The sequence below is a fragment of the Convolutriloba macropyga genome, chromosome 12 (genome assembly GCF_964194025.1).
Source record: "Convolutriloba macropyga chromosome 12, txConMacr16.3, whole genome shotgun sequence".
Classification (NCBI taxonomy): Eukaryota; Metazoa; Xenacoelomorpha; order Acoela; family Convolutidae; genus Convolutriloba; species Convolutriloba macropyga.
Window position 1 is genome coordinate 35884965 of NC_134479.1, and position 14207 is coordinate 35899171.

General features: G+C 33.7%; 1 protein-coding gene across 1 annotated transcript in view; it reads right to left on the reverse strand.

Annotated features, from left to right (window-relative positions):
* The window catches only part of LOC142350903 (uncharacterized), a 34859-nt gene extending 21581 nt beyond the window's left edge, over positions 1 to 13278 (reverse strand). The window contains exon 1 of the mRNA XM_075402908.1: positions 13212 to 13278. Coding sequence (XP_075259023.1) covers positions 13212 to 13269 — 58 coding nt within the window. The 5' untranslated portion in view covers positions 13270 to 13278. The remainder of the gene's footprint in view (positions 1 to 13211) is intronic.
* Between the last annotated feature and the right edge of the window lie 929 nt (positions 13279 to 14207).

Consider the following 14207-nt stretch of genomic DNA (forward strand, 5'->3'; position numbering starts at 1 on the left):
AATGTCTTTCCCTCATCTGGTCTCGTTAATTACTGGTTAAATGTAACATGACTGGTGACAGGGGAAGGCGTCAAAAAGGATTGGGGTGACAGATTCTATTTTTTTAAAGACTTTGTTTAGACCTTACTTGCTTCGGCACCGGTTTTTCACCGAAAGTGTAAATTTATTTGATTTTGTCAAATTTGGCATTCTTTTTGTAGAGGCAAGACACATTCTGGATAACTTCAGGTCTCAAGGGCTTCCTTTGGCGAGTAAACGAGCCTATTTACTTATTTCATTTTGTAATTAATGGCTTTCAAATCTTTGGCTGTACTTACTTTGGCCCTTTTTTTGCTTTTTACTCTACTTGTTACCTAGTCTCATTAAAAAAAAAGCCATATACTACATATTAGGTTGTTGAAAAAGGCGCAATCAAAAATTTTTTGAGGGCCGAAATATGGCTTTCTGCCTTCGACAGCTTTTTCTGGCAAGTTTAAATTGAATTTTTATTTGTTGTAATTTTGTTGTTAATTTTAGCCCATATTAAACTGAATAAGGACACGTTTTATTGCCCTTCTATAGAAATATTCGTAATTTTAAACAATTGGCATTGATTTCTAGTAGTTTTCCTTATTTTAAAGTTAATTGTTTTGAAAAAAATTTAGCGAAATTTTTAACTTTACTGTTTTTGTTATTTTTGTCAAATTGTTACCAAAACTTTATTGGACTGGTCCTATATCTTTTCTGGTGACCGATTGGTTATTTTGTTTAGTTTCAGTTTTATCTGACGGTATGTTGACTTTTTTATTAAGTTTTGTTTTTTAAAGCGGACATAAAATTTTTGTTGTAATTAATGTTTGTTGTCGTTGTCAGATTTTGCTGTTCGTCTTAAATCGCTTTCTTAGTATTGGAGTATCTGATCAATCTAGTGCATCATTTTTTACTCCACTTAGTTAATTGCTTTGGAGGCTATCTTTTTGTTCATACACTGTTTTTTTTTTGCTTAATACTTGGGTTTTTTGGGGGCTTTTTGGATTTTTTGGGATTCCCACAAAATTTTTTGTGTTTTTCTATTTGTTCCTCATTTGGTAGACAGTTATGCCCAAATTGTCGATGAGCGGGGTTGGAACCTCATGTGTGATCGTACATTACCGAGCCTTCTCGTTTTTCTGACCCCTCTTGAGGGGGGGGAGGAACTATATACTCAAATGGGTTTTTTTTGTTCAGTCAATTTTCGCCGATCGATATATTCATTGTAGAGAGTTGAGACTGGTATCATTAGAAAGATCGTCCAGCGTAAAATATGGAATTAAAAATAATTAAAAAGATTTTTTTAATTTTCGTTTTCTACAGGGATTTATCGAGGTTTAAACTTCTGAGAAAAGTAGAGTGAATTCACGTTGTTTTTATTCACATTTGCGAAAATTTTTGCCTAAATTTTCGTCAATTTTGCTATAATTTGATGAAATGTTTAAGAATAGTGTCTTTGATTTTTTTAAAAGACAAACAAGCCTTGTTGATTATTCTGATTTAATTTTTTTTTTGTCAAAAATTTTTAAAAATTTAGCCTTTTTCATCAAAAACAGCACGAAATCAGCTACATTAGTCCACTTTGATTAAATTCGCCGGCACTACACCCCCAAACAACACTAATACAATCTTTGTAGACTCAGAAGGAGGCTGTTTCTACTTCAACGTCTGCTGAGAGTGCTCTGTAATTAAAATTTTGCCTTTTTTGCTAGCTTTACTCGTTTATTATCAAAAATGCAGAATTGTTTTCGAGTTTTCAACTATCAAATTATCTAAGCCTACAATATTCGAAAAAACAATAAATCCTAACGGACAATAGGCATTCGCAGGGCTAATTTTAAGCCAGTCTTGGACTGTTATAATCCAAAAAGAATACGGATTGCAATCAGTCGGTCTTTTTTTTTAAAAAAAGACCTTTTTTAAATAATAAAGAACAGAACATACCAAATGAAACCGCAGGAGTGATTGGACCAATTGGCTTCCTTTTAAGCTGCAAATAATGCTTTTAGTTTTTTACTTGAAAGTTTATGATCGTTTGGAGTTTTAAAAATAATTGATTTTTAAATAAATAGTGGCTTAATAAACTTTTCCTCCATTTTGTTTTAATTTGGTCAACTTGCAGCTTAGTGTTTGCAGAGAAAGAATGCTTCTTCATTCTACTGATTTGAAATTTAGTCTCAATTGCGTTTTAAGCCTGAAGTTATTGTTTTCTGGCTTTGATACTACTAGATTTCCGATTTTTTTTTGTTTTTAGAAATTTGCCATGTTTTCATGTTTTTCATGTTTTCTAGTCACATTACAACATTGCTGACAGCTCTCATGTGACATTATTAGAGTTTAAATTGAAACACAATTGAACATATTAAAATCCTTAAAGATTTAGATTATCGTTTTAACGGCCTTGACATTTCTTTCTTCAAGAAATTAATTGAATTTTTTAATTTTGTCTTTAACTGTCATTTATACTTTGTCATTTCAGTTGTATGAAATTTCCTGTATAATTATAGGTTTCACTTTCCATGGAAGAGTAGATGAGCCGATATTCTGATACTAATAGATAGCTGATGGCTTTCATGACTTTGATGACAATCGTTAATTTTCTTTTTGGTACCTAATCTCGTTAATTACAGGTCAAATATGACATTATGGGTGTCAAGGGAAGGTGTCAAAAGGGATTGATGTCCCAAAATCTTTTTTGGTAAAGAATGCGTTATGAACTTACTGACTTTTGAGGTTTTTCATAAAAAGAGTAAATTAATTTGATTTTTGTCATTTTTGACGTTATTTTGTAGACGCAAGAATTATTCTGGATAATTGCAGGTCACAAAAAATTCTTTTGGACGAATAAACGACCCTATTTAATTTTTTCCATTGTGTAATTAATGTTTTTCATGACTTTTGATATAATTTTATTTCGAAAAAAAAATCAAAATTATTACATACTTTTGCCCTTTTCTCTTTTTTGTCTACTTGTTACCTAGACTAGCTAATAAATGGCCAAATACTACATTATCGGTGTTTGAAGAAGACGCAAACAAATATATTTTGAGCGCCGAAATATCGCTTGAGGGTTTTGACAGCGTTTTTTGGCAAGTTTCAATTGAATTTTTGTTTGTTGTTTTTTGTTGTTCTTTTTAGCCGCTTAAAGAAATGAAAAAGGACAGGTCCTAATGCCCTTCTATAGAAGCATTGTTAATCATAAACCTTTGGGATATTTTACTTGATTTCTAATGGTTTCAATTACTTCGAACTTAATTATTTAAAAAAAATGAGCGAATTTTTTAACTTTACTGTTTTTGTTCTTTTTTGTGTAATTGTTACTAAACCTTTTTATGGACTGGACCATATCTTTTCAGGTTATTTATATGTTATTTTCTTTCGTTTTAGTTTCATCTGACGGCATGTTGACTTTGTTATTAAATTTTGTTTTTTAAAACGGACAAAAAGTTTTTGATGTAGTTAATGTTTGTTGTTATTGTTGTTTGATTTTGCTGTTCGTCTTGACTCGCTTTCTTAATACTGGCATATCACAGCAATTTAATGCTGCAATTTTTACTCCACTGAGTTATTTGCTTTGGTGGCTATCTTATCGTTCATACGCAATTTTTTTGAAAAATACTTGGGCTTTTTTGGTTTTTTTTTGGGATTCCCAAAAAAAATTTTTGGGTTTTCTATCTGTTCCTCATTTGATAGACAATTATGACAAAAATGTGGATGGGCGGGGTTGGGACCTTATGTGCCATCGCACATTGCTGTGCCGCCTTGTTAGCTTAGAAGTCAAAAGTTTTTAAGGAAAGCGACAATTTAGACACATTGTAATAGCAAATAATATGTTTAAACTTGAAAGTTGCCGCCACAAAACTGCATATCAAGTTTACTCACAAATTTTCGACATCAGTGTATTTTCCAAAATAAAATTGTGCTGTTTATTAAAGAACTTTTTGTGTATAATGCAAACTTTTCGACCACAAATAAAGATGAAAGAAGATTTAAATCGAATTTGCAACTAGATTCTCAAATTACCAAACTTAGAACTCTATTTCTATTCATATTCCTTGAGATACAAGGTCGAGAGAACCAAAAAAGAATTTAACTGTTCCATAAAATATAAAACCTATTTCCTGTACTTTGTTCACAAGATCGGTAAAATTTGCTAAAAAACGACTCACCCTGAATTAGCTGAGGACGGAAACAGCGAGCACAAAAGCAACAATATCTGATCTCTTACTAAAAAATTATATATATATATATATATATATATATATATATATATATGTATATATATATATATATATATATATATATATATATATACATACAAACCCGCACACACACACACACACGAACACACGCACACACACACACACACACACACACACACACACACACACACACACACATATATATATATATATATATATATATATATATATATATATTAAAAATACGATAATTGTATAGTTAATTTTTTATATATTATAATGTATATTATTTAATTCCGAATGATTTTTTTGAAAAGCTTATATATAATTATACATATTTTTACAAATAATTATTTCAACACAAATTTCGACACCTATGTTCAGTCCTTTACTCTGCCCAGGCATAATTTCATTCAAAAACACGTAAATACATTTCTAAAGATAATCAAATAATATGCGAACTTTGAACTTCAGAAAAATAGAAGATAGTTATAAAGTTAAACTTCAAAACATTGTAAACATCAAACACTGATGGACGACAAGATGAATGAAATAAAAGCTCATAAAAGGAAAATCCTTCAAAAGTAGGGGGAAAATTTTCGCATACCTAACGGATTTTTTATGTGAAAAACAAAAATTTAGAAAAAAAATCGCTTGAAAAATTTGAACACAACACTTTGTTGAAAAAAATGAATTAAACAAACAATTATTTTCAAAGGTGGCGCAAAAGTTTTCAAGCAACTTGTGGTACGGTTAAACCCTAATTTGAACAGTGTACTAAATTTTTAGATGTTCTTGTGTCAGTTAATCTTAAGTCTATTCTTCATTGTTATTCACCTAGGTAAACTTTACCTCCGACTATACAGTCAAGTTTTCAGTTATGTTCAAACTCTCCCATTTTATTACTTAAACTAACATTCATTCTCTTAATAGTATTGCTGAAATTCAGTTGTTCTCAACTTCTCTTGTTTTTATACAAGAAAAGCTCACTAAGGATTCGAGACACAATTTAACGTCATCAGTATAGAGCCACATTCGTTACACTATTGCTTGTTATAATTACGAACTGTAATCCTACGCTTCACCGAGTACTGTGGATTTGGACCTCAAATCCAACTTCTCTAAATCAACAAGCATTCGTGGCTCAAATACAAACCTCTGAAGTATGAGGTATCACATGGCTCAGTCAGCAAATAAAGAACGAGGCCTTTTGGGAATCGAACCCTTTAGGGAGCGGCCTACATTGGAACCCCCGTTGAGATGGGAACGTTGGAGAATAATTCTGAAGCTGGCCATACTTGCTAAAGAGGGCATTTCGATCAACATCTTAAGAGAAGCTCCACCGGATAAGGTTACTTTTCCCCCGTACCTATCTATGAAGACGATGTTGACAAAAGCACAGCTCAAAGCGAAAGAGACCGCAGAATTCGGAATGAACAACTTAAGAATGCGTGGTTCAAAAAATGTCAAAAGATTGAAGCGGCGGAAATATTGTGTGGTGACAGACCATGCAAACTTTGTGAGAACACAGCTGTCAATCTCACTTATCTTAGCCTTGGCATGGAACACCTCCGGATATTTGGTTCTCTGGAACTAAGCATTCAAATTGATCAAATCTCGACAAAGGATCTTTGGCAAAGTTTAGATAACGTCCCCACTAAGCAGAGAAAAATACCATCCGATCGCTATACATTCTTAACACAAAAACAACTCAAAGGAGAGCCGGTCGAAATTTTCTACGGATGTCTCCGGGAAATTTCACAGAACTGTGGTCTTGGTGACCACGAAGAATTTATCATTCGAGACGTTTTCATTGCGAATATGCAAGTTGGCGAAATAATGAGAGAACTACTGGAAGAAACGAGATCGGCAAAAAAGCATTAGAAGTGGAAATAGAGATCGAGATGGGCATCCAAAACCAATTGAAAATATTAGGAACAGCTGCTCAAACTACTGCGAACCAGGAACCGAATATGTCAGTCAATAGCATCTCAAACCCTCGGAACACCCAGATCATCGTCTAATACTTTTGCGAAACCTACAAACTGCTCGAATTGTGGCAACGGATGGTCAGCTAGACACTGTCAGAACTGTCCTACACGAGGAAAAACTGCAAAAATTGCGGAATGGCCATCAATTTTGCAAAAATTGCCAAATAACAAAAGTACAAATGAAACCAAAATCAAGAATCAACAACGTAGATGACACTTCTTCTGAAGCTACAACTATTAGTACCTCTGTCACGGCAGGGAAACATGTAAATCAGATTGAGAGAATGTTGCAAAGACACAGTATCTATGATGCCAACTACGACTCTGATTACGACGAATTTGATGACAACTGTGTTGCTGTAATTTCTGATTTTGACAATATCAGCGAGGTGGAACCAGTTAATATGCACAATCGCATCGGGACTACGGAAACAAAAGATTTAGTGGATTCGGAGAGCGTTTGCACCATCCTTAAAATAAGTTTGGCAAACGCGGTAGTTTTGAATAGTCAAGAAAGCTTTCTGTTACAATCTCCGGACAATCTCTATCTAGAAACTTTCTCTAACGAGTAAATTAAAATTATTGGTGTAATGAATACGTCGGTGAAATGCAACGACTGGGCTGCTGTGAATATGAAAATTACAGTTGTTGAAGATGGTCATAGACCAATAATCGGAAGAGATCTCTGCCCTCAGCTCGGGCTTTCCCTGACGCAAACTAAACAAATCTCAAATGTTGATCAAAATCAATGTTCAACTAAGCAATAAATAGCATTTGACTTTCCTGGTTTAACCTCTAGAATTGGTAAATCATTAAAACACAGTAAAATCAACATTTCACAAATATTTTACGCCAACTCATCAAAAAGGACGCTGAGTCCCTATTAATCTTCAATCCTTAGTTAATACAGATTTTAACAAAATTGGGAGATGCAAAACACATTATCAAATTGAATAATTGTTCAGATAAAAATCTCATTTCTCCAATTGTTATAACTGTGAAGAGAGATGAAATTGCTAAATTAGCATTAGATTCCAAGACTCTAAACAAATCAATACACAAAATTAAAGATCAAATTCCTAACAGTGATAATTTAAATGACACGATACAACAATATTCAAAAGCAAACGCATCACATGAAACAGCTTACTTCTCAACTCTGAATTTGGAATACGCTTAAAGTCAATTAAAATTACACCCAGAAACCTCACTGCATTGCATTTTCCACATTAATAGTGTTGAGGGTACAGGCCGATATCGTTTTATTACTGGTTTTTAAAGGTTAACTGGCACGCCAGCAGCATTCCAAAAAGTAATGGACTACATATTAGTTGACTAAATAAAACTCATTATTTTCTAGACAACATTACAGTGGTTAGTCGTGGTTCAAAAGAAGATCATTTAAAGTTATTCTATAAATGTCTTAAAAATTTAGACAGATATAATTTGAGAGTATATCCATCCAAATGTCATTTCGCTAAAACTGAAATAGAATGGTTGAGTTACAAATTTACTCAATCTGGGATCGCACCACTTAAGACCAAAACATCAGCAATCCTAAATTTAACAGCACCTAAAAATTTTAAACAATTACGACCTTTTTTAGGATCTGTTCACTACCTGGGTAAGTTCATGCCTAATCCTTCTCAATTATGTCATCTATTTCGACCTTTAATTAAAAAGCACTAAATTCATTTGGAATAAAGAACTTGAAACTCACTTCCAACGTTTTAAAGATAAAGTAGCAAACGCTACAGAAAACACACACTATAAACCACATTTGGAAACCCGAATCAAATGCGAAGCATCTAGAGCTGCATTAGAAGAAAGATCACCAACAAGTTTCCATACAGTTGTATTCGCGTCTCTTTTCCTTAACTCAAATGAAGAACAATATAGCGTCAATGAACTGGAATTATTTGGAGTGGTGTGGTCTGTTGAAAATTTTAAATGTTATCTCTTTGGAAAATCATTTACATTTATTGCAGATCATCGAGCGTTACTTTCCTTCATGAAAGAACACACATCTAAAAAATCTTACAATAGTAGTTTAACTCGTTGGGTGGATCGCTATTACTTTTTGATTTTAATATTTAAACTATACCAGGCGCGAAAAGGAGGCTGGTAGATTACATTTCTCCCCAACCGAACCAAAACGAAAAAATTACAAACAAATATGATGAGGAATCTGCAGTTGCAACAATTACCCGCATTTGTGACGCAATTGCAGAGTTTATATAAATACCACACCACAATAGTGTCAATCACAGAACTTTAACAGCGTAAATCAGTCACATTTCACTTGTGCCTCAATAGCCAACCAAACAAACCATTTCAAATTGCTTTCTGCCGTAAATGTCCGCACGAATCAGTTGCTACTTTCTCACTCTGCAAACGCAGCACAAATCCAGCTTTCCAATAATTCAACCAAGATTACTTCGAATACATCTCCTAAAACACCACAGCACCTACAGCTGGTAGAGTAAATTTCCAATCAACCCCAAATTCGGCGGTAAATTCCAACCGTTCATCAAATTAGGGCCCTATGTCAGCCAATTTAGGACATTCAAAGGAGCAGGTCTTTGAAAAAAAATATAACTCAGCTGTTCACTAAAGGATTTCTTGCGGTGCGTACGAGCAAGGATGCAGTTTTGAAAGTGAGAGATTGCTTCCTCCAGGGAGATGAACAGAGATATAAGAACGTCAATCCTTATCTTCTTTCGTACTGGAGAGACCTTGACGTTTTCGTGAGGTGTTTCTGCGCTGATGAACCCGTGGCGATTCCACACTCTATTCAAGACAAGGTCCCTGAGTTTTTGCACCTCACATACCCAGGCATTTGGGGTTTGATTACCCTTGGACAATATGCATTCTGGCCCTATTTGCATCGTGAAATCCTCAATAAGGCCGTGCAGTTTAAACCATGCACTGAGATTGGTAAGAATCTTAAACTAGTCATCCCAGCGTCAAAATGGCAACTTTTGATAAATTGTTCCCAACATAATAAAAAAATTCAACTAGACTTTGGTGGACCAAGTACAAGTGAAAAAAACTAAGTCATATATTTCGTTGCATGTTTAACCGTTTCTCTAAGTATCCTACGGTAGAAGTATATGACAAATCTAACGGACTTAATGTAGTTAAATTTCTAGACGAATAAATACAAATACAAGGAAACCCTTGAAAAATTAGATTAGACAAATTACGTTGTATATTAGAAAACAAAGTTAAAAATTTCTGTAAACAAAATAAACATTAACATTATTACCGCTGCTGCAAACGATCATAGGGGCTATTGCATTAGTAGAGCGTTTGATACAAACAATTAAAAGACGACTAAGCTGCATGAAATTAGCTAATAACATGCCAGGAAAGTCTCCAAATGATCAAAGTGGGATCTGCGAGGCCTTTGGGAAGCATTAGCGCCCGGTAGTAGAGTTGTACGCACATCCCCGACAACGATAGCAATCAAAGAGCCAGGAGTTCCAGAAGTGAAGGTGCGCAATAGTGATATTGCTAAGTTTGGAACGCGAGCAGAGCGACAGACGGAGTTGTGGCAGTACGGCCAAAAACGACTTTTTCCGTATGACAAAACTACGGAAAAAAATTACGGAGCATTCCAAGGAGCTCAAGAAGAATTATAGAGGGGACATAAAGATAAGTCATCGCCAAGCTGATAACATATCAGGCATTTCATAGGCAAAGAGCAATATTTCGAAGGCCATGTCTCCTCGCAAGCCGAAACAGCCTCAAGCTGGGACAAGCCGCACTCGCAAATTATCTGCGACACCTATTACAAAAGCAGCCTCTTCGATAGCGAGTCCCAATACCACGATGGAAAAAGGAACCGTAAAGCACTGGACTCTTACGGATTCGAGAGCTCGGTATGCTCTGTCAGTGACCCTGAGACGATGCCTGCGCCTAAACGACCGAAACCTAACAACCCGGTAATCAAAACAGTTATACAAGAGGTGGCATTAAAACCACTTCTTTCGAATTACCAGTCGTGAGCCCACCAGACCCTCGTATTCGCCCGCTCTGAAATTCGCCTCCTGAGGAATACGATTATGCTGACTAAGAACGTAAGGTCAGTATGAGCGTTTTCGATGATGAAAACCAAATCTAAAAAAATTTGAATTTGTTCATAAATATCAATAAGTAATGTCAAATTTGTCCAGTTGAAATTTTCAATTTCATCTTTAATTTCAAGGCTTCAATTTAATTGTTGTTGAACTCGTTTTCATTTGAAAGTTACGTTATGAATGGAAATATGTTCATTCAAAAGAATTGTATGTTAAATTGAATGGTGTTACACTTGTGCTGCATTTGCCTCTACGCGATTTGTTTAATTCTGTTTGTAAATTTTGACTGTTTACATGTTCTCTCGTATTAATTTGGAAAGCCATAGCGATTCCACTTGTCATGTTATTGTTGAAATTCTAACGCAATTATGAGTAATAAAGTAATAAATATACTAACCAGTAAATATGTTATTTATATTATAAAATTTAATCATTTGCAGTTTCTAATTTTGTCAAAGCCACGGATATATGGTAGGGTTATACCCTATTTTGAAAAGTGTACTAAATTCTTAGATGTTCTTGTGTCAGTTAATCTTAAGTTTATTCTTCATTGTTATTCACCTAGGTAAACTTTACCTCCGACTATACAGTCAAGTTTTCAGTTGTGTTCAAACTTTCCTATTTTATTACTTAAACAATTTTCATTCTCTTAACAGGATTACTGAAATTCAGTTGTTCTCAATCTGTCTTGTTTTGATACAAGAAAAGATCAATAAGGTTTTGAGACACTTTTGCACGACATCAGAATAAAGCCACATTCGTAACACTATTGCTTGTTATAATTACGAACTGTTATCCTACGCTTAAATCCAACTTCTCTAAATCAACAAGCATTCGTGGCTCAAATACATACCTCTGAAGTAAGAGGTATCCCACTTCTAAAGAAGAAACCTCATATCTTTCGAATGAACGATTAGCCTCGAAAATGTGGAAATTGTCAATGGAGCCCACGTGCAATAGAAATTGTTATTTGATCGTTTTTTTTTTCAATTAACTAAGAACATTGATAAAAAATGGTTAAAATTTAACAAGGAATCAATCGACTTCAACCAGAATTTATGCAAAAAGACCTAAATTGTTCAAATTCAAAACATAATTAATCGAAAAAACTTCTATCTAAACTCTAAATTACAATGGAGTTCTAGAAAAATTAGTGGTTTTAAGTTTTTTGATGTGAAAAACTCAAACATTGGCAAAAAAATTCAAAAACGACTAATTCGTATGGTTTTAAAAAGCAAACTGAAAACCATTAGAACTCTGAATTATCCATAGACGACGTCCCACATGAACCCTTGATATAGATAGTTTCTCCTTTAGCGACTTAATTGCACTTATAAGCAATTATTAGCAAAAAGTGACAACAAAATATTGACTCATAAACATAAACACACATATTTTTTAAAAATTCTGAACACTGCGCTTATATTGCAATTCGTTGAGAAGTAAGGCCCATAGAAATTTAAAACTAGTTAAACGCAAAATACCATCTGAAATAAAAAAAATCTTTTAAAATTCTTTGGAGCTAGTCTTGAACTTCTATGAAAACGATAATTATGTCGAATGTTAGTTACAATTAATACCTATTTTTACCCTTAATCTTCAAAAAGCTAATAAGGTATACATCGGCAATCGTCTACAGTACACTTCAGTTCTTAATTAACAAGTCCTAATTCGCACAAATCGTCTACAGTGAACTTAGACCACGATGGCTAATTTCAATGAACTTCTTCAGCATGAAATTTTGCAATCAAGAAAAAAATACGTTTCTGTTTTTTATTGCAAACAAATTTAACATTCAAATTAACACGGAGCATAAATTGCAGTACAAAAAGGTGGAATAGTTACAACAATAATTGGCGCCAAAATTGCAAATGGTAAGAACTTTAAAGCAACTAAATAATTTCAGATGAAAACTACATGTCGCGTACTTCAGATGAACCCATGCAGAATTGAAAACCTTAACCGCTCGCTTTTTATAAATTACAACAAATCTGGCCCAAAAACGATTATAAAATTTGAACTCGGTCGATTGCGAGAAACTGTTAATATGACTTCGTTTTTTTGTTGCAAAACACTTATCTAATGGTTAATCACTTTATTGCGTAAAGGCTAAAATTGATGAAAAACTTGAGACGAAAAAGCGTTAAATTTCAAAACTATACGAGAAGTCTACACGGATTGAACAAACAGTTGAAAACAATTGCACGGGATCACTCTTTGGAAGCTAGCAGCAACGACAGAACTTTAATCCAGATCACACCCTCGGAAAATTGATCAAGAAATTAACGATACTTTTCTATATTTTAGGATGAAGATGCCAGCCAGCTTTTTTCATGGTGTCCGCTGGCGATAAATTTTGAGATAATGGTTAAAATGCTGATCTTTTGCAAATGTTTGTAAAAAGGTGAGTTTAAAAAAAATGAAAAAAAAAACAGATGGCGAAATGGCTAAAGTAAAACAAAATCCAGTGTGGTATCACCTTTGAACTTTTTTGCATCAACAAAAAACAAAATTTGAGTGAAAATAGAGAAAAAGAACAAAATTAGTAATAATTAGCAGGATTAGTAAATTAGTAATAATTATCAGGATTCGCAATGCTTCGCTTGATAAAATATTGAAAAAGACGAAGTTCAAAAAATATTCATTTGAATATTTTACGTTTTCTGATGATACCAATCTTTTCTTTCAACGTGAAATATCGTCCACAATTGGCTGATCAAAAAGAAACGTTTGACCATACAGTTCCTTCACTACTATGCGTTTGTGTGTGTGTGTGTGTGGGGGGGGGGGGTTGGAAAGACCAAGGAATACAGCAAGTATTATAATATAAGTGCCAACTTTTTCGTATTACAAGTGCTTATATATTCAGCTCAAATCTTGTGGGATTCCTGCTTCTCTGGTAACTTTGAAAAAGATTGAACTATTACCTTGAAATGTTAAAATGAGAAACGACAGAGCAACAATATCAATTGCGGGTGTAATCATTTCTTTTTGCTCAAAATATAATTGTTTTGTATTAATTTGTATAGTCGAAACAACAAATAAACTGTACAAAAATCAAATATTTGTCAAAAACACATCTTAGTATGCAAAGCCCAATGTAGTACAGAAATATAACGACTTTGACTTATTAAGTTTAGAACATCTATTTATTTAATGGAACAATGGAATTCACAAGCGAAAAGAAACGTTTTTAGATCTCGAGCACGCATCAAAAAGATTTATATTTCTAGTCAAACTTATCTTCGAGCTATAAAAAAATTTATGCACATCATTTTAAGCACGTATCATTTAAGAAATTTTGCGTACACCAACAATTTTAGGAGCTTGTTTGGAAGATCGCTGCTAAAAATAAGCTTATAGGTAGGTTTGCCATGTCGTAAGTCAATTGTACTCAAGAAAGAGAACAGAATACGATTGGGCATATGTTATATTTCACGACATCCGTTAACATAACCTCCGGGTAGGCAAGTTATCAAAAATGGCGGGAATTTGATAGGAAAAGAAAGAAAAAATACCAGAATCCAATGTTAGAAACTATTGATGCTTCCTTTTGGTGCAAAAATAAACTGTTCGATGAATTTGAGGGAGGGTGGCCAGAATACGCTATATAAATATAGTTTTTATAACTTTATATACTTCAATTAATTTCCAAAAAAATTGAATATGTTTATTACAAACTACGTGACAACATGAGAGGTGAGCAAATTCGTTCAAATTACACTCGAATGTGATTAAAGATTATAGCTTATGTTTATAAATGTGTTCTCAGTTACCCTTGTGAAATACACTTAAGCTCGCGACTTTGAGAAGAGCGAGAAAATTTCAATGTGGAAAGTTCTGACGAAATACCTCAAATGTAGGTTACAAACTGGTAACTTTTGAGCTGTGTAATATAATTTTGTCATATACACTGTCAGGCA